The 21,047-nt window shown below is 34.6% G+C and overlaps 1 protein-coding gene across 3 annotated transcripts in view; it reads right to left on the minus strand.

Moving 5' to 3' along the window:
* Positions 1–21,047, minus strand: part of VMP1 (vacuole membrane protein 1) — a 132,210-nt gene that overhangs the window by 21,366 nt on the left and 89,797 nt on the right. For all 3 annotated transcript variants that reach the window (XM_043583895.1, XM_043583893.1, XM_043583894.1), the window contains 3 exons: positions 9,994–10,074; positions 5,754–5,870; positions 567–628 (listed from right to left, as the gene is read on the minus strand). In XM_043583895.1, the coding sequence (XP_043439830.1) occupies positions 567–628; positions 5,754–5,870; positions 9,994–10,074 (260 nt within the window). The remainder of the gene's footprint in view (positions 1–566; positions 629–5,753; positions 5,871–9,993; positions 10,075–21,047) is intronic.

A 21,047-nucleotide genomic window follows, 5' to 3' on the forward strand; every position in this document is an offset into this window, starting at 1 on the left:
CCGGATTTTTCTCTAGTGAAGTAATACGTTCATAACTGACCTATTTTGTAATATTAAATCATCTTATCATGCCTTCTTTAATGAAATATTAATATTTTATGTAAGATTTATATTTAAATTAAAGGCAACTGTGTATCTGGCATCCAATTTTGGCTAAAAATCACAGCACTGTACTAAAGCACCATTAAACTGTAATAATACACACATGTCTTTTATATAAAGAGAATTTCTTATTTCTTTGGAGGAGCAACGGTCTCAAACTCCAAAGCTTCTTTTATTCTTATTTTTAAACTTTATTATTTTTTTCCAAAGCTTCTTTTAAATCAAGAATTATATGACTTTAAAATTAAAATTAAATTAAAAATTTTAAATTAAATAAGGGTTATCTGAACTTCATCTTTCTCAGCTGTAGAGCAAGAAAGTCTTCAATTTAATAACAGGGCAAAAGATTTTTCCTTCTCAAAAGATAAAAAAATATGCATTAGAAAAATTATGTTTCAATAAAATCTTTTATAAATTTTCTTCTGTTCAGCGATATTAATATTAGTCCACAAAGAATTACTTACCCGATGAAAGCCACCATCTGCTCCACTATGTGTTTGCTGAATGTTATTATAACGAAGATTTTCTGTAAAGAAAATGCCAGTTAAAATATGTTACCCAAAAAAAACCCCACTATAAATTCATAATTCTGATAAGAGTTTAAAAAGATGAGGTACTGCCCCAATTGCAATTTTTAAAATTCTTTAAAAAAACAAAATATACGAAACACCACTTTACTGACAAATGCTACCTACTTTGTATTTTAAAGATGTTTTTCCTTTAGCACAGCTGTATTCTAACCAGCATACACGACCATGTCTGAGGGAAAAATATGAGTCATGAAACCCAAGGCTGGGTGGACATTCCGCATGTTCTATGTATCCTAGAATGGATACATAGACAAACTGAAGTCATGGGTTCCCATACAGACCCCACTACTGAAATTAAAGCTGATCAGCCTGATGACATGCGTCTGGTCTAAATCTAATCCATAGGATCTTGAAAAGCCTGTATGCCCTTCATAGAAAGTTTATAGAAGTTATTATTAAAGTTCCATTTTCAGATCCTGAATGATTTTGGACTTTTAGGCTTACTATACAAGCAAAAGTATCAACAGTTATTCAGAATCTTTATCAGATTTGGGTCATTTCAATTTGGTGTTTTTTAGTACTCTCCATTAATTAAAGATGTTGACATCCTACCTTCCAAGTAAAGATGTCTTTAGGACTAACAGGTAGCAAATGTCCTCAACTCAAATAAATGTTCAAAATAATATATAACATAAGGCATTATTATGGATTTTCAGGGAACACAAAGATGGCAAGGACACTTCCTTCTTCAATGCCCTGAAGAAATTAAAATATTTTTCTGTATTATAGTAGAAAAATGATAAATTATGTGTATATATATATATATGTATACTATAGATGACATTAGTAGTAAAAATGTGTTACAGAAGCTCAGAGAAGGAGAGGTACATAAGTACAATTAGAGATTCAAGAATGTGGTATTAAAGTTTAGCTCTAAAGGATTGATAAGACTTCTGATTAAACATGAGTAATTCAAAGTTGTCCCTCGACTGCTTAAATCTTTGTTATTGTTTGTCAAATAATAACTTCAGACTATGCAACCACAGGGGAGGGAAGAAAAATAAAATAAATAATAGTAGACTTCTTTTTATCCACCCATTATGAATCTCAGGAAAGTGGCTAAATTACACTAAAGCATATCATTTCAGGTAGAAAGACTAATAAAGCAATGATATTTTCTTAAGGAATGTCTAGTGTTAGCAGAGACATTGACAGCTGCACAGCTGGGTATGTGTAAGGAAGTAGGACTAAAAAAGAAAAAAAAGTTCATAGTCTTTTTTGGTGTTTATGTATCTATTAATTTTTTAAAATGTTTATTTATTTATTTTTGAGAGAGAAAGAGGGAAACAGAGAATCCAAAGCAGGCTCCAGGCTCCAAGCTGTCAGTGCAGAGTCCAACGTGGGGCTTGACTGTAAGATCATGACCTGAGCTGAAGTCGGACGCTTAACCGACTGAGCCACCCAGGCACTCCCATATCTATTAATTTTAAAAAGATTACTTACTACTTATCTTATGGAAAAAGCAAGCACATATAGATGTCAAAAATAGTTACAAAATGGATGGTGATTTCATAAACAATGTTACACAAATGGTATATGAAGATTACAAAACTAACAAGACAATTATACCGATCATTTTAGGAGAAAAGCATTATATACAAGGGTCCTGCTAGTTTCCATACTAAAAGCCAGTTAGGTGGAACTATAAATCTTTCACTAACAATGCCTTTTGCCTCTCAGTGATTTCACCACCATGAGTTTTCCCTTACCATCATTTCCTAACATTGAAAATAAGCCAATGCCCAGATAATTGCATAATTTCACTGCTTGAAAACAAAACAAGACTTTCTTTTTATATGTAACAGCTTGAAAATTCACAGTGCTGGGCAAGACATAAATGTGTCAGATATTTAAGAACATATGTCTCATCTCAGAGTCATTCGGGCTGGAGGTCTGAGTGGGGATTCTACCAAATAAACAAACACACGGCACAGACCACCAGACAGCCCACTCAACCATGTGTGCAGAATAGTCAAGGGAAAGGGTTGAGTAGGAAAGAAAAGAAAAAAAAAAAAGAGGGTGTAGGGAACTAATGGTGCCAGAATGAACAAAGAAACTATCTATAAAAGAAGCGTCCTTCAATGGAAAAAAAGAGTCTTAAATTCATTTATTAAAAATTTATTGAGTGTCTACAACATGTCAGATGATATTCTAGGCACTAGAATACCTCAGTGAGCCAAAGACAAAATTCTCTACCTTCATGGAGCTTCCATTTCCATCTATGTGTCCATGTCGGAAAGGTAAAGAGGCAACAAACAACATACACGGTAAGTAAATTACAGGGTATATGAAATATTGAGTGTAAGTATATTGACTTTGGAAATCCCAATATAATATTACTAGGTGGGGTAATTTGAAAATTTTAAGGGAAGTTTAACAAATAGCAAGGTATCAATAAAAATAACAATATTTTTGGCTCTTTGCTTTAGGCTGAGGAAAAAGAAGAATCAGAAGAAAAGATGGATTTGTTATTACAGAAAAATCTGTGTGTGGGGTTTCCTCCTGGTTACTTCAGAAATAGCTAAAATGCTTATATTATGCACTACTATTGTCTACCCAAGAATGAGAAATGTTTGTTGTCCTGAGCTACATCTGGATGTACACCAAGTAACATGCCTTTAGAAAGTATGTGTCTCCATGATACAATGGAACACAGCAAACACATCCCATAGTCTGTTTAGTGAAGAAACTCAGATTCTCTGCTTTCAGAAACATAGAACTTTTTTCCCTCTACACACATACAGGGAATACCTTCAAATTTATACAGTTTGGTTTGAATTCCAGAGCCTAGGCATGGATTTTATCTTCTCTAACACTGTTCTCCTACCTATGAAATTTGGATAATAACTACCTCGCAGGATTGTTCTGAGATAACCAGTGCAAACTGCCTGGCACAGGTCTTGATAAATAGCAGGCATTACACAATTCAATTTCCTTAATCATGTAAGTAATTTACAGTTTAGAAGGCAATGCCAAAGAACGCAAAGAACACTGAACTTGAAGCCAAAAGACTTGGGTTCAAATCCTAGCTGTTACTTACATTCTTAGGCAACTACTACTTATTAATCTTCTAAGTGTGACAATTACAAAATTGGAGTAGTAATTTCTCTATCCAATGATTATAATAATAAAATCAGCTCACATACACTAAGTGCTTTAAAGTGTGAAGTACTAAAAAAATAATAATAATTAAAAAAAATAAAGTGTGAAGGCCTATATAAAAAAAAATTAAGCATTATCATAACTTGATAAAATCTAAGAATGCTTAAAAAATATACGAATTTGCATATTCTGTTTTGAAGTCTGATAAGTTGCATGCCCTATCACTATAGAGTACTCTTGGCATAATAAATTTTACTATTAATTTATAGAAAGTTACTATGCAAAGCTGGACGCATAAAGTTTATGGATTCCCAGAGAGGTTGCTATCATAAAGGGAATTAAAATAATGTTATTGTTTCTTAGGCATTAATACTTTCTTTTCTTTTTTAAAAATTTTTTAATGTTTATTTATTATTCTGACAGACAGAGAGAGAGACAGCACGAGCAGCGGGGGGCAGAGAGAGAGGGAGATAGAGAATCCAAAGCAGGCTCCAGGCTCTGGGTTGTCAGTACAGAGCCCGACGTGGGGCTCGAACTCACAAACCACGAGATCATGACCTGAGCCAAAGTCAGAGGCCTAATCGACTGAGCCACCCAGGGGCCCCTTTCAAGGGACAATTAATACTTTAATTAATTGGAAGAAAAAGCAAAATGATAGCTTCCTTCTTCCCCTAGAAATAACTAAAAAGATCAAAGAAAAATTTATCTTCTGATACACTACAAAATAATTTACTACTCACCATGGTATTTTATTATTTGTAAAAATCTAACAGGATATTGTAATATTTACCAAAGTAACTAGCATTCCCAATATTAAAAAATCATTTCATTGAACAATATACTTAATGTAAGTGGGAGAAAATATATTCCTTGAAGGAGGAATGTCCTTGGAATTTTGAGTGATTTTCATGGCAGGAGAGTAGAGGACAGGCTCAATAAACTCATCCCAAATGCCAAAATCTAATATTAGAAACTGGGCAGGTAGAAGTAGCTGAAGTTTTCCTGTCTCATTCTGCTCTTCTAAGAACTGAAGGTAGAGAGGTGTTAAGAAGAAATTGGAGAAAATTAAAAGATATGCTTTTAATTTTGAAGGAATTATACCAGGGCAAAGACATTACTCACTGCTCTTGCCTTTCCTTTGGTGAATGCCTCTTTGACGTAAACCTCACTGATTAAGACATTCTATTCAGGTTAATTTTATTTTATTCTAGTGAGATTTGCCCTTTTAAAAGGCAACAATTCATGTCAAGGTTCGAGAAGCATATATTCATTTCCCCTCATTTTCTCTCTTCTATTCATACACACACACACACACACACACACACACCTCTCTGTCCTGAAGCTTTTGTTAAGACTGGCTATGAACAATAGCTGATTCTCACTTCTCTAACCACAACCCACAGCTCTTTGCCTCTTCAGAGACTCCTTTCTTCCCCATTTTTTGCCACACTGACATCTGGCTGGTTTTCTGTAAAGGAAAGCCCTGAGAGGAAGTATTATTTGGGGGTATGAAAGAAAAGTGGAATTAGTGTAAGGCAATATTCTCTCAGCTAATAGTAAAAATATGACATTTTTGGTTATGTATGTGAAAATGATGATGTGCATTTTCCTATATGAGAACACTATTTTTGTTTGCTAAAAGTCTTAGATGAAAAGTTTCACAAGGCAAGAAGTGAAATAAAGACAGACAGGAAGGGAGGGAGGAAGAAAGAAGGAAAGAAAGAAAACAAGGAAAAAGTCATAAAGGGGCACAATTTTCCAACAGGGACAGGGAAAACCTGCCCCAAATTCACTAACCCCCAGATGACTTTCCACAGTTAAATACCTAAGGAAAATACCAACCCAAAGAAGCAGAACCAAAATATTAACAATTCACACTGGAATGAGCAAAGGAATTAAGTTTCAATGCATTTCAAAGGGCTCACCATCACCAGACAGTAAATCAGAGGGTATAATTACCTGGATATGCATTTTAATTATTGCTTTTCCAATCAGAGTTGCACCAAAGAAAGTCCAAAAAGGTACAAGAAAATGTCCACATGTTATTCCAGCCAGGTCAAATAGAGGATTTGGAATCTATTTAAAAAACAAAACAAAACACACACACACACACATTAAAATAGGACTTTCATATATAATCCAAGGAACAGTTTTAATTTTACCACCTACAGGTATGTGGAATTATGCTTAAGCCTTGCTTACATTACAAAGAGAGGTGTAGATTCCCTGATCAATACTAGACTCTTCAGAAGGTTAGGCAAGTATTCTAATGTTTCTGTAAATTCGGTCTCATATTCATCTCAGGCTGCTGTTAAAGCAAACCCAACTGTCCTTTTGCTTACATTACTTATGGCTAATGCCCCATAAATATACTTTCTTCTATCACATTAGAATTGGTAAAACCAATGGACCCACAGGAATTTAATCCCATTCAGCAGATACTTAACCGTTTGGTAGCTGTGTCTAAGGTGAGGTATAAACGAAGAAAAAGTCCTGAGATTATTTCAGTAATACTGGGGTTGTAAAATCTTCAGCCTGAAATAAGAATATCATCTAGAAATCACTCATATCTATATAGCAAATATTCTTATGAAATTCACAAATATATAGGCAGATGCGCTTTTATTCCTCAATATAAAAAAAAAACCTTGTAATTTATATTTTGCACAGACAAATCTCATAATTTGTATGACAGTACAAGGCTGTGAGGCTGTGTTATATATTTTAGGCAGAAAATCAAGTGTGGAAATATGAGCGCATAGATTCAGATGTTTTGAATACTCAGTCCGAGACAAAGAAGTGATTCACAACAAATACCTTTTCCAAACATTCCCACATTTCAAGAATGCTGAAAGACAATTTCATGTAAAAATGCAAGGAAACCACAAGCTGTTTTTGAGCACTTCATCCATTTTTCTCCCATAGAAGCACTCTGTCCTTGTGGCAGTTGGCAGAACCATTCACAAGCCAATTAATTTATATAATTTCATTTCTGAACTTTCAAAGAAAAGACTAGTTGTTTAAAAGATATTTGTCACATATGTTCTTCTTAAAAACAATGTCATGACTAAATTAGAATTCAAATATTCTTTTGTTCATAACACTTGGACTTAATAACTTTTGTTTTTCTCATCCAAATTCAAATGTTTAATGCAATTTCATGTCTTATAATCATATAATAATATCACTTGCATAGCTTTACATCTATCATTTCTTATATTTTCTCACGTGACCCTCATAACTCCATGGATTATAATTTTAATTGTTTTCCTTTATTATCAGGCTCTATCTCAAGTTGAAATAGAAATTAAAGTATATAAGATATGTAAATCAGAATAGATTAAAAATTAGAATTTGTTAAACATGTTAAACACCTCAGTGTATGCCAGATACAGTCTGAGCATAATTAATGAGTTTACTGTTGCATGTGCATGTTATTTATTCTTTTTTAAGTTTATTTTGAGAGAGAGAGAGAGAGAGAGAGAGAGAGCGAGCGAGCGAGCAGGGGAGGGGCAGAGAGAATCCCAAGCAGGCTTTCCCCTGTCAGCAAGGAGCCCAATGTAAAGCTGGAACTTGTGAAATGTGAGATCATGACCTGAGCCAAAACCAGGAGTCAGATCAATTGAGCCACTAGGCACCCCTTCTTTTTTTCACCATCTAACTAAATACAGAAAGGAAAACTGAGATTACAAAAGCTACTAATGGGGTGCCTGGGTGGCTTAGTTGGTTAAGCATCTGACTCTTAAATTTGGCTCAGGTCATGATCTCACATTTTGTGGGTTTGAGTCCCACACTGGGCTCTGTGCTGACGGTGCTGAGCCTGCTTGGGATTCTTTCTCTCTCCTTCTCTCTCTGCCCCTCCTGCACATGTTCTCTTTCTCTCTCTCAAAATAAATAAAGAAAACTTAAAAAAAAAAAAAAAAAGAGCTACTAAGTAGCTTTGAAATTTTCCCTCAAGTAGGAGTTTAATTTGTTAGTTTAAACGTTAACAAAATAACTAAAAACTTCTTTTTACCTTAAATAAAGTATATACTTTTAATACTTTAACAGAAATATCAATTTTCTGAAAAAAAGTTCCTGGAAGGCCAAACTGATCTATCAATTTCTGTTCAATACTGACTATTCCTAGTCAAATATAAAGAAGACTGACTAGTATGGAAAATGGATTTGCAACAGTGAGGTCACAGAGATAGATGAGTGCCAAAGAATAAATACCATTTTTTATTTTAATAAATTGAAGGTACTCATGTTTTCCCTAGGAATAATGAAAGCTAGTTTTTATTGAATGTTCTGATTTTTAGGATACTTTTCTAAAGTTTCTGCATCACCAACTCAACTTAATCCCCAAAACAATGCTATATGATATGCTTATGCTCATTTTACAGGAAAATGAGACAGATTTGACAGTTTGTTCGGGAGAGCAGGATTTCAGCAGCAGAGCAGAATTTCAACCCAGGCAATGTGGTTCCCAGGCTTGTTTTCTTAGCCTCTAAAGTAAGGACATTATTATCCATTAGGCCTCTCAGTTTAATCCCAGTCTGCTGACTTCCACAACACTTTCTACTTATCCTTGTATTTCAATGGTCTCCCTCACTAGAATTCAGGATCCTCGAGGAAAGGGAATATATCTTTCATCTCTTTATTCTCAACACTCAGTGACTAAATCAAAGCTGAGGAATAATGATAAAAAATGGTTGAACATTTATGTTCTAAGCACTGTGTTAGTTCACACACACACACACACACACACACACACACATATTTTAATTTTTTAATGTTTATTTATTTTTGAGAGAGAGAGAGAGAGAGAGAGAGAGAGAGAGAGCAGGGGAGGGGCAGAAAGAGAGACACAGAATCTGAAGCTCTAACTCATAAGCTAGGAGATCATGACCTGAGCTGAGTCAGATGTTCAACTGACTGAGCCACCCAGGCACCCCTTACATATAGTTTCTTGAATCCTCAATCAGCCTTTACAATGATGAGTGACTTATTGTCCATTAAAAAAAAATTAGAAATCTAGGGCTCAAAGAGAGTAACTTGATTAGGTTACATAGCTAATAAGAGACAAGACTGGCTTAGGAATGCCAAAGCCAATTTTCTTTCTACAATATCACACTATAGTATACTTATAAACTGCTCAAATACTTGAGAGATCAAATTATGATAAAGAGCTCATACACTGAAATGAAAACTTAGATTATGAAAATTTCTAGTATTGCTGGGTCAAAGGACAGTAATTGAGGCATATGTGTATCTCACAGTATCTCTAGAATGTTGACATTACATTAGAAATTTTGGCACCAAAAGTCCTCTTTTTTTGGGCATTTGCTTTTGCTAAGGCAGGGGAGGGGCAGAGAGTACTCAAAGATATATTCATATTCTAGAACATAATGGACAAAGCAGCTGTGTGTCAGTAGATAATAATTTTGTGAATTATATTTATAGCTGCAGTTTTTATTGTATCAACTAGGTACACCTGGTTAATCTGCCCAAATCCACCAATGAACTACCAAAAATTGTGTATGGGCTACCAAAGAAAGCTTTGATCAAAATGCTCCATTTCAAATATAACTATTTCTATCATATTAGAAAAGGACCAGGATAAACACCAACTCATCAAGGAATGTTGATTTCCCAAATCTGCAATTTAAGAAATTAAGTTTTTGACATAAGTGGCTTCTTAGTTCACTGTAGCCAAAAATGCCCTTAACTTTGCCCCAGAGGTTTCAATTACCTAACTTGGTGTAAATGCCCCTTAAGACAGGTTTCACATGACTTCTTCCTTATAACTAATGCTTGAAACTTTGGAAAAAGACTACCTATCTATAACTCTGGAACGAATGAAGTCATTGTTACTTGGTTAAATGCACTTCATTTTATAAATTCTTCATGGAAAGGATGAATTTTATCTCTTTTATTCTTACTGAACCAAGCCATTTAGGTCTGACGTCATCATGGCAAGATGAAATGCTTGAAAAGTCAATAAACTAGATATGAATCCATCCAATAGAAATAGCTCATTTGATGAGTAAGATGAATGATTAATAAATTTATATACTCATTAAAAGTGATAGCATTTTTGTTCACTCAAGTATGTTACCTTATTTTTTGTTAAGTGTGTTATCTTTAAAAACAAACTGGATCAATATATAAATCTACCATTTATTGGAATTCCTCACTTTTAATACAATTCACTTACTGAAGCACAGGCCAAAATTCCAAAAAATCCAACCTTCTGTACTAGGTTTTGAACTGCCAGTTTAGCCCGGGAAGCAAAGTCCTGTATAAAAGGAGGATATCAAAACATTAATGAAATGTACAGGGAAGAAGAAAAGATGGCTCTTTATAGAATTTATAATATTAAATGCCACACAACCTGATTCACTTAATCATTGCTTTTGATGAATGATTAAAAAAAATCATAGGTTGCATTAAAAAATATGAATAAAATCTTGATAGAACATTAGTTACATCCTTAAAGACAAACTTTTACCACATTTCAAGAATAAACCAAAACACTGTTACTTTAATTTTCAGATTATCTCTGGATTATCTAGGGATGAAGAAAATGTTATAAACTATGAACCAACTCATTATTTTGGAAATACTGACCTACCACATGTGATTCTTTTAAAAAAAATTATTTATTTATTTAATGTTTTTATTTATTTTGAGAGAAAGAGAGACAGACAGGGCATGAGCAGGAGAGGGGCAGAGAGAGAAGGAGACACAGAATCTGAAGCAAGCTCCAGCTCAAGTTGGAGCCCAAGGCAGGGCTTGAACTCACGAACTGTGAGATCACGACCTGAGCTGAAGTTGGATGCTCAACCAACTGAGCCACCCAGGCGCCCCTACCACATGTGATTCTTGATCTTGGGGTTGTAAAGTTGAGTCCCATGTTGGATACAGAGATTAACAAAAATAAAATCTTAAATAAAAATAGAAAAAAAGATTAAATTTTATGCAGATCACCTAATATACAAAATAATAAAAAATATTAAGCCTAGAGAAGTTTGTGGAATTCTGTTTTTAAACACATCCTGAAAGGGGCGCCTGGGTGGCGCAGTCGGTTAAGCGTCCGACTTCAACCAGGTCACGATCTTGCGGTCCGTGAGTTCGAGCCCCGCATCGGGCTCTGGGCTGATGGCTCAGAGCCTGGAGCCTGTTTCCAATTCCGTGTCTCCCTCTCTCTCTGCCCTTCCCCCGTTCATGCTCTGTCTCTCTCTGTCCCAAAAATAAATAAACGTTGAAAAAAAAAATTTTTAAACACATCCTGAAAGTAAGGAGTCATTTCATCCCTCTGAGGCAGAATCTCTTTACTCAACAGAAATTAGATAAAAACAAAGGAAAACAGACTCCTTGTTCTTTCAGATGCCTGGGTGCCCATCATCAATTATCCTTCAGGGTGCTGTAAGAATTTTTATTTGAGGGGAAAGAGCTACTTTATCCAAATAAATGAAGTAGAAACTTCCCTTTACCTTTTTGTTTTCTTAAATTTTCTAAATTAATTTTCAGCTTGCATGTCTTACAAGGAAAACAAATTAAGTGCCTTTTTAATGGGAAGTTTTACTTGTTAAAAAGTCTGAAAGTTGTCTACTGAAAATGGATTTCACAAATCTCATTATGTGTTGAACACACACGTGCGCACGCACGTGCACACACACACAAACACACACACACACACAGTGACCATGCTACTTTCAGTTCCTGTAATTTATTTTCCAGGACTTTCACAATATTCTCGGAATTAAAATTACATTTTTATACTAAACAATCCATAAACGTTATTTAAATTCAACTAATATGAAGTTTACACACTTGTTTTCATTATAAGAAGCCAACAGTAGCAGAATATGCAGCTTGAGGGAGTATTTTCTTGATGTTTTTCCTTGCCAGTGTAGTGAAAAACAAACAAACAAAACAAAAACAACCAAAAGAAACCTCAGGGAAGCATTGTACTAGTGTCTGTACCGAATCTAAAATATTTTACGGTAGTAACTCATGTTTAGATTTCATAAACACAACTACATTTAGTTGTTTTTATTTTAAACTTATTTTGCTTAAAGCCATATATTTACAACTTACTGATATGGCTCTAAAGGCTTTATTGACATAATTTTATTGAAAACATCATTCTTTCATGGTCTAAAATGTTCTACATGTTAAATGTAATTGTACTTTGATGCTCTGTATTTTATTTTATTTTCAGTTTTATTTATTTAAGTAATCTCTACACCAAATGTAGGGCTCAAACCCATGCCCTGAGATCGAGTTGCACACTTTCTGACTGAGCCAGCCAGGCATCCCTGTTGCTTTATATTTTAAAATTTCTTTTTTTTTTTTTAAAGCAACTCAGATACTTTTAAATTATTTGCATAGTTGACAGTTCTTTCTTATCATGTTGATTTTAAAGTAACACTGTCTATGAATATGTCTGTTTATATTTCTGCTTGTTGTTAAAATAGAATTGTATCATAGGAATATTATTTGACAATAAATTCAACTTACACACACACATCCTCAACACCAGCCAAAAAAACTCTTCTACTAAAGTTTAAAAGAATCATTTCAAGCACAGTCTGCTATTCTTTTTAGGCTGGCAAATAAAATAAAATAAAATAAAATAGCCACAAAAGGACATCAATAATTTTAAAATCAATATTTTAAACAAAAAGCTTAACAATTTAATATGGTAGGTAGTCAATATTCAAGTTAAATATCAAAAGAAATTAGTATCTCATTTTAATGGTTTTGGTGTATCTGTGGGAACAATGTAGCAAGTACAATTTGATTACTTCCTCAATTGTCATTCTTTATTAAAAATAAATCTGTACAACTAAAAACAAATTCCTTTTAATAGTTTCATTTCTCTGGATTCACATTTCATAAATTTACCTATTTCACAATTTAAATGCCTGAGAGGAACGTTTGATTTTCTAGTTCTACCTAAATAAGCAGCATGCATTTGCAGTTTGTAATCATGTATCTCTTTCTACTTTTAAAAAAATAAACACAATATAAGATAGTAAAATTATCTTTCCCACTCTCAACAACCGTGATTGTGTATTTAACTAACCATGCTTCTGAAATGAAGAACAAGAGACATTAGAAACATTTCTCCAATAACTACAATAAAACAAATGAAGCAGTGTTATAATAAATCCTTATTACGGAGACTTTAAGGATTAATAAAGAAAAAAACAGATAAAGCCTTCAAGTATGAATATTCCTGCATGACTTTTACTTCACCTTTCTTTTTCCTAAGAAAAATTTGTGATTAAGGGAGAAGAGAAACTATATGGCTAGTTATAATTAGCTTGCAAAATGCTAACCTTTGAATCTAAAGATACCAGATGGATTTAAAATACATGAAAAAACATTTATCTTCAAATGGCAACAGTCCACCTATTTCAATTTTCATAAGTGATCACGTGAAATTTCAAGATCTCTTTAAAAGCAACAAAAAATACCTAAACCTGTTAAACAAATGCAGTACTATGGAGATAATTAGTATTTGCTTAATAGCTTATGTTAGTTTGAGATGGTAAATGGTGAAAAATTTTATAAATTATCTGCCTTCTTAATCCATTCTATGTTAAAACTTTGGCTGACCTTGGGATGGTAATGAAGTGGCTCCACAGATAAAATTAAAAACCACAGAACAACTCTTTCAATAATAATTCCTTGTATGTAAGGGGAATTTAAAATACACTGAATTTGTGAAGTTCTTTCACCATCTAAAATGACATTTTAGGGGCACCTGGATGACTCAGTAGGTTAAGCATCGACTCTGGATTTCAGCTCAGGTCATGATCTTACAGTTTTGAGTTCGAGCCCAGTGTCTAGCTCTGTGTTAACAGTGAGGAGCCTGCTGGGGATATTCTCTCTCTCTCTCTCTCTCTCTCTCTCTCTCTCTCTCTCTCCTTCTCTCTCTGCCCCTAGACTTCTTATACTCTGTCTCTCCCTCAAAACAAATAAATAAAAGTAAATAAATAAATAAAATAAATAAATAAAAATTTAAGATCCTAATAACCATGTAATTAAATATTTTTTACAATGAAATAATACTAAACATAATACCATAATTAAAGTATACAATTAATTCTCATCTTCATAGAAACTGCAATGAAACATAACTCATAATCTTTAAATCTTTCAGACTAAAACATGTCCCAATTGCAATTTTCTACCCTTTATCAAGGCTCCCTATGGGTTATTTTCACATAAAAATGTAGATTAATTCATTAAATTCAAGTAAACAAAATATTTTATCTTACTATTATCTTAATCAACAATATTAATAATGTAACTACTATGTCTTAACACTGCATATTTAAGTAAGTTTACTTTAAAAGAGGTCTGTTTTAAAGAGTCATAGATCATCTATTGTTTTTGAATTATAATGGACTCAACCATGCTTATGAGATGAAGACTAATGAAATAAACTCTAGAATTATAAGCAAAAGTAGGGATATTAACTTGATGAAATGAAGTGATTGCAACAGTAGTACATTTATCAAAATAGTGATCAGAACAGACTTGTGCAACTACTATTGAAAATGAAATGTTTTAATATCAAATTTATAGCTTTTACATTACATCAGAGATGATCACTGGAATTTCTATTTAAATTGAATATTAGGGTAAAATTCTATAATAGTACAAACTGAATACATAAAGACATTTCATAAAAGCAAAGAATATTTATTTTGAAAACAACTTAAGAGATTTAGAAGTTAAAAAAAAAAAAAGTTTGTTATTTTTGAGAGGGGGAGGGCCAGAGAGAGAAGGAGACACAGAATCCAAAGCAGGCTCCAGGTTCCGAGGTGTCAGTACAGAGCCCGACGCAAGGCTTGAACTTACAAACTGTGAGATCATGACCTGAGCCAAAGTCAGATGCCTAACTCACTGAGCCACCCAAGTGCCCCTGAAAGTTTTTTTTCTAATTTAAATAATCTTTACACTCCATGTGGGGCTCAAACTCATGACCCCAAATTTTAAGAGTCCCATGCTTTACCACCTGAGTCAGCCAGGCATCCCAAATGTAGAGCTTTAAAGTGTGTTTAAGGGGTGCTTGCATGGTTCAGTAGGTTAAGTATCCAACTCTTGATTTCGGCTCAGGTCATGATCTTATGTTTTGAGAGTTCAAGCTCTGCACTGGGCTCTGTACTGACAGAGTGAAGCCTGGGATTCTTTCTCCCTCTCTCTTTGCCCTCCCCGCACCACCTCACTTGTCTTAATAAAATAAAATGTGTTTGAGTTTAAGGTGTTATCAACTTGAGACAAACTGTTATAAGATGTTTTATGTAAGCCTCATGATAACCACAAAGCAAAAATCTATAGGAGATACACAAAAAAACAGTGAGAAAAGAATATAAGCATCTTATTACAGAAAATCATGAAATCACAAAGGAGAAGAGTAAAAGAAGAAAGGAACAAAGGAATTATAAAACAGCCAGGAAACAATTTTAAAATGGCAATAAATTTATCAATGATAACTTTAAATGTCAATGGATTAAATTCTCCAATTAAAAGGCATAGACTGGTTGGATGGATTAAAAAAACAACACCCATCTATATGCTGCCTACAAGAGACTCACTTCAGCTTTACGGACATACAGACTGAAAGTGAAAGGATCGAAAAGGATACTCCACACAAATAAAAACCAAAAGAAAGCATGAGTAGCTATACTTTTATCAGACAAAACAGACTTTAAGACAAAGACTGTAATAAGAGACAAAGAAGGCCATTATATAATGATAAATGTGTCACTCCAACAAGAGAATATAACATTTGCAAATATTTATTCACCAACATAAGAGCACCTAAATATATAAAGCAATATTAACAGATCTAAAGGAAGAAATAGAGATCAATATAATAATAGTAGGAGACTTCAAAACCTTACTTTCATCAACGGATAGATCTTCTAGACAAAATCAGTAAGGAAACACTAGACTTAAACTATATAATGTAAAACCAGCCATATAACTTAAAACTATATAATGTAAAAACTATATAATGTAAAACTATATAATGTAAATACACATTTACAAAACACTCTATCCAAAAGCAGAATATACATTCTTTTCAAGAACACATGGAGCATCGTCCAGGACAGATTCTATATTAAAACACAAGACAAATATTAATAACTAAAAATCCTGAAATTGTATAAAGATCTTTTCTGACCACAATAGTATAAAACTAGGAATCAATTAAAAGAAAAAAATGGGAAATTCACAAATACATGCATGCTATTGAACACATGGGTCAAAAGAGAACTCAAAAGTGAAATAAAAAAAAACCCCAAAACCTGAAACAAATGAAAGTGGAAACACAGCATAACAACTTAAGGGATACAGCAAAAGCTATTCTAAGAGGGAAATTCACAATGATAAATGACTACATTAAGAAACAAGAAAGATCTTAAACAACCTAGCTTTATACCTCAAGGAACTAGAACACAAAGGACAAGTTAAGCCCAAAGTTAAATTTCTTTTTTTTAACGTTTATTTATTTTTGAGACAGAGAGAGACAGAGCATGAACAGGGGAGGGGCAGAGAGAGAGGGAGACACAGAATCTGAAACAGGCTCCAGGCTCTGAGCTGTCAGCACAGAGCCCGACACGGGGCTCAAACCCACGGACCGTGAGATCATGACCTGAGCCGAAGTCGGACGCTTAACCGACCAAGCCACCCAGGCGCCCCAAGCCCAAAGTTAATAGAAAGAGGGAAATAACAAAGATCATAGTGGAAGTAAATAAAATAGAGACTAAAAAGACAATAGAAAAGATCAATGGAACCAGGCTGATTTTTTGAAAAAATAAACATAACAGTTAACAAACCTTTAGCCAGATTCACTAAGAAAAAAGAAAAAAAAAAAGACTTAAATAATACCTGAAAAACTGGACAACCTAGAAGAAATGGAAAAATTCTTAGAAATCTACAACCTACCAAGACTGAATCATGAAGAAATAAAAAATCCAAACAGACCAATTACTAGTAAGGAGATTGAATTAGTAATCAAAAACCTCCCCAAAAGCAAAAGTCAGGACCAGATGGCTTCACTGGTAAATTCTACCAAACATTTAAAGAAGAACTAATGCCAATCTGTCTCAAACTTTTCCAAAAAAATAGAAGAGGAGAGAACACTTCCAAACTCATTTTACAAGGACAGCATTATCCCAATAACAAAACCAGATAAGGTCACTACAAGCAAAGAAAATTATAGGCCAGTATCCCTGATGAACACAGGTGAAAAATTCTCAAAACATTTTAACAAACTGAATTCCTTAATACACAAAATTTATTTCAGGGACGCAAGGATGATTCAACATACACACCAATCACTGAAATACACCACATGAACAAAATGAAGGGTAAAAATATATGACCATTTCAATAGACGCAGGAAAAACATTTGACAAAATCCAACATCCATTCATGATATAAACGTTTGCTCAAAATGTGGGTATAGAAATGTATGTACTTCAACATAATGAACGCCACATACGACAAGCCCTACAGCTAATATCATACTCAATGGTGAAAAACGGAACACTTTTCTTCTAAGATCTGGAACAAGACAAGGATGCCCACCTTTAACAGTTTTATTCAATATAGTCTTGGGAGTCCTAGCCAGAGCAATGAAGCAAGAAAAAGAAACAAAAGGCATACTATATATAGAAAATCCTAAAGACTTCACCAAATAGCTGTTAGAATAAATGAATTGAGTAAAGTTGCAGGATACAAATTCAATATACAAAAATCAGTTGCATTTTTTTTTAACTATTTATTTTTAGTAATCTCTGCACCCAAGGTGGTGATTGGGCTCATGACCCCAAGACCAATTGTCACATGCTCTTTCAACTGAGCCAGTCAGGCACTCCCCAAATCAGTTGCATTTCTATACAATAATAATGAAGAATCAGAAAGAGAAATTAAGAAAACAATCCTATCTGCACTATGAAACACTGATGAAAGAAATTAAAGACACAAATGAATGGAAAGATATTCTGTGCTCAAGATTGGAAGAATTAATGTTGTTAAAATGTCCACACATCCAAAGCAATCTACAGATTCAATGTACTCCCCCCCCTTTTTTTTTTTTAATTTTTTTTTCAACGTTTATTTATTTTTGGGACAGAGAGAGACAGAGCATGAACGGGGGAGGAGCAGAGAGAGAGGGAGACACAGAATCGGAAAAAGGTTCCAGGCTCTGAGCCATCAGCCCAGAGCCCGACGCGGGGCTCGAACTCACGGACCGCGAGATCGTGACCTGGCTGAAGTCGGACGCTTAACCGACTGCGCCACCCAGGCGCCCCTGTACTCCCTTTTAAAACTCCAATGGCAGTTCTCACAGAAATAGAATAATCCCAAAATTTGTATGGAACCACAAAAGACCTGACTAGCTAAAACAATCATGACAAAGATGAACAAAGCTGGAGGCATCGTGCTTCTTGATTCCAAATAACATTACAAAGCTACAATAATCAAAGAAGTATGGAGGTAACTTATAAAGAGACACATAGATCAATGGAAAAGAACAGAGAATCTAGAAAGAAACCCACACCTACATAGTCAAGTCAATTAATTTAAGACAATGGGGCCAAAATTATACAATGGGGAAAGGACAGTCTCTTCAATAAACAGTGTTAGGAACACTGGACAGCCACATGTAAAAGAATGAAACTGGACCCTATCTTACACCATACACAAAAATCAATTAAAAATGGATTAAAGACCTGAATAAAGGATCCAAAACTATAAATACCTAGAGGAAAACATAGGGAGGTAAACTCCTTGACATTGGTCCTAGCAATTTTTTTGAATAGGACACCATAGCAAAGGCAACAAAAGCAAAAATAAGGGTTTCTATCAAACTTAACAGCTTCCATATAGCAAAGGAAACCATCAATGAAAATGAAAAGGTAACCTACTCAATGGGAGAAAATATTCATGAATCCTATATCTGATAAGGGATTAATAGACAAAATATATAAGGAATTCCTACAACTTAAGAGAAAAAAATCTGATTAAAAAATGGGCAGAGGGGCACCTGGGTGGCTCAGTAGGTTAAGCGTCCGACTTCAGCTCAGGTCATGATCTCACGGTTCGTGGGTTTCAGCCCTGCATCGAACTCTGTGCTGATAGCTCAGAGCCTGGACCCTGCTTCAGAAATTTTCCAAAGATGACCTACTGATGGCCAACAGGTACACGAAAAGGTAGTCAGCATCACTAATTATCAGAAAAATGCAAATCAAAACCCCAATGAGATATCAACCCACAAATGTTAGAAGTATATATATATTTTTTTCTTTCCTTTTTTTTTCTTTAAGTAGGCTCCACGCCAAACATGGGGCTCAAACTCATGTCATGTCCTTGAGATCAAGAGTTGCATGTTGTACGCACTGAGTCAACCAGGCACTCTGGAAAGCCTATTATCAAGACAAGAGATGGTGCAAAGGGAGTGCATGTGCATTGTTTGGGGAAATGTAAATTTGTATAGCCAGTATGGAGGTTCCTCAAAAATTAAAAATAGAACAACTACATGATCCAGCAATTCCACTTCTAGGTACTGATCCAAAGGAAACAATCAGTATTGTGAAAAGATTTTTGTATCTCCCAGGTTTACTGAAGAATTATTTACAACAGCTAAGACACGGAAACAACCTAAGTGTCCACTGATGTATTAATAAGGAAAGTGTTGGGGGGGGGGCACCTGGGTGGATCAGTCAGTTGGGCATCTGACTCTCAACTTCGGCTCGGGTCATGTATGATCTTGCAGTTCGGTTCGTGGCTTTGAGGCCCCTGTGGGGCTCTGCACTTAACAGTGCAGAGCCTGCTTGGGATCCTCTCTCACCTTTCTCTCTGACCCTCCCCTGCTTGTAGTTTCTCTCTCAAAATAAATAAATAAACAAAACAAAGCAAAGAAAATGTAGGACACACACCCACACACACCCTGAAATATTCAGCCATTAAAAAAGGAAATCCTCCCATGTGCAACATGAATGGACCTTGAGGGTGTTGTGTTAAGCAAAATAAGACAGAGAAAGACAAATACTGTATAATCTTATTTATATGTGGAATATTTTAAAAACCACAAAGTTATTAATACAGAGAAAAAAATCGGTGATTGCTAGAGGTGGGGTGTGGGGGATAGTGGTGGAGGACGGGGGAAGGCAAGGATGGTAAAAAAACAGCAGCTTCCACTTATAAAATAAATAAGTTCTGGGGATGTAATGTATATTGCACAGTAACAGTTAACAATACTGTATTGTGTATTTGAAAGTTGCTAAGAGAGTAGATCTTGAAAGTTCTCATCACAAGGAAAAAAATTATAACTATGTATGGTGATGGATGTTAACTAAACTTATTGTGATAATCATTTCTCAATATATATGTATATCAAAACATTATGTCGTACATCTAAGACTAAAACAATTTTACATGTCAATTATATCCCAGTTTTTAAAAAAAGAATTCAGTGGGGCACCTGGGTGGCTCAGTCAGTTAAGTGTCTGACTTTGGCTCAGGTCATAATCTCACGCTTTGTGGGTTCGAGCACCGCATTGGGATCTCTGTCAGCACAGGGCCCAGTTGGGATCCTCTGTGCCCCTCTCTCTCTGCCCCTCCACCATGCTCTCTCTCTCTCTCTCTCAAAAATAAACATTTTGTTAAAAAGTTTATCTATTTATTTTGAGAGAGTGAGAGAGCAGAGGAGGGGTTAGAGAGGGGAGAGAGAATCCCAAGCAGACTTCCCACCGTCAGCACAGAGCCTGATGTGGATCTTGAACTCACAGACTGCAAGTTCATGACTTGAGCCATTCGAAATCCATGAATGGCTTAAGTGACTGGGCCACCCAGGTGCCCCCCCATAATCATATATTTCTATTCCTCAGGGCACTTTTATTAGATTGCATATTGTGAAAATTTAGTGTGTGTATATGGGAGGGGAATAGTAATTGGCAGAAAAAGCAAAAAGAGATGATGAATGACTCAGGAAACCTACAATGTAAGAGAGAATAGAAAAAAAAAGATGAAAAAAGTACTTAGAGAAATAATACAAACGCCAATTCTACAGACTTCCTGTGACATCAAAATGATATAATACTGATTACATGGTCTTTAAAGTTCTCTGAGCCACAGTTTCTTCATCTTTTCTATAAAATGGTAATAATAGTATCTATTACCATGATAAATAAGAGATAAAACTGATTATGGGAAAAATTATAGACAGGTTGTATTACT

Source organism: Prionailurus bengalensis, chromosome E1 (assembly GCF_016509475.1).
Source record: "Prionailurus bengalensis isolate Pbe53 chromosome E1, Fcat_Pben_1.1_paternal_pri, whole genome shotgun sequence".
Classification (NCBI taxonomy): Eukaryota; Metazoa; Chordata; class Mammalia; order Carnivora; family Felidae; genus Prionailurus; species Prionailurus bengalensis.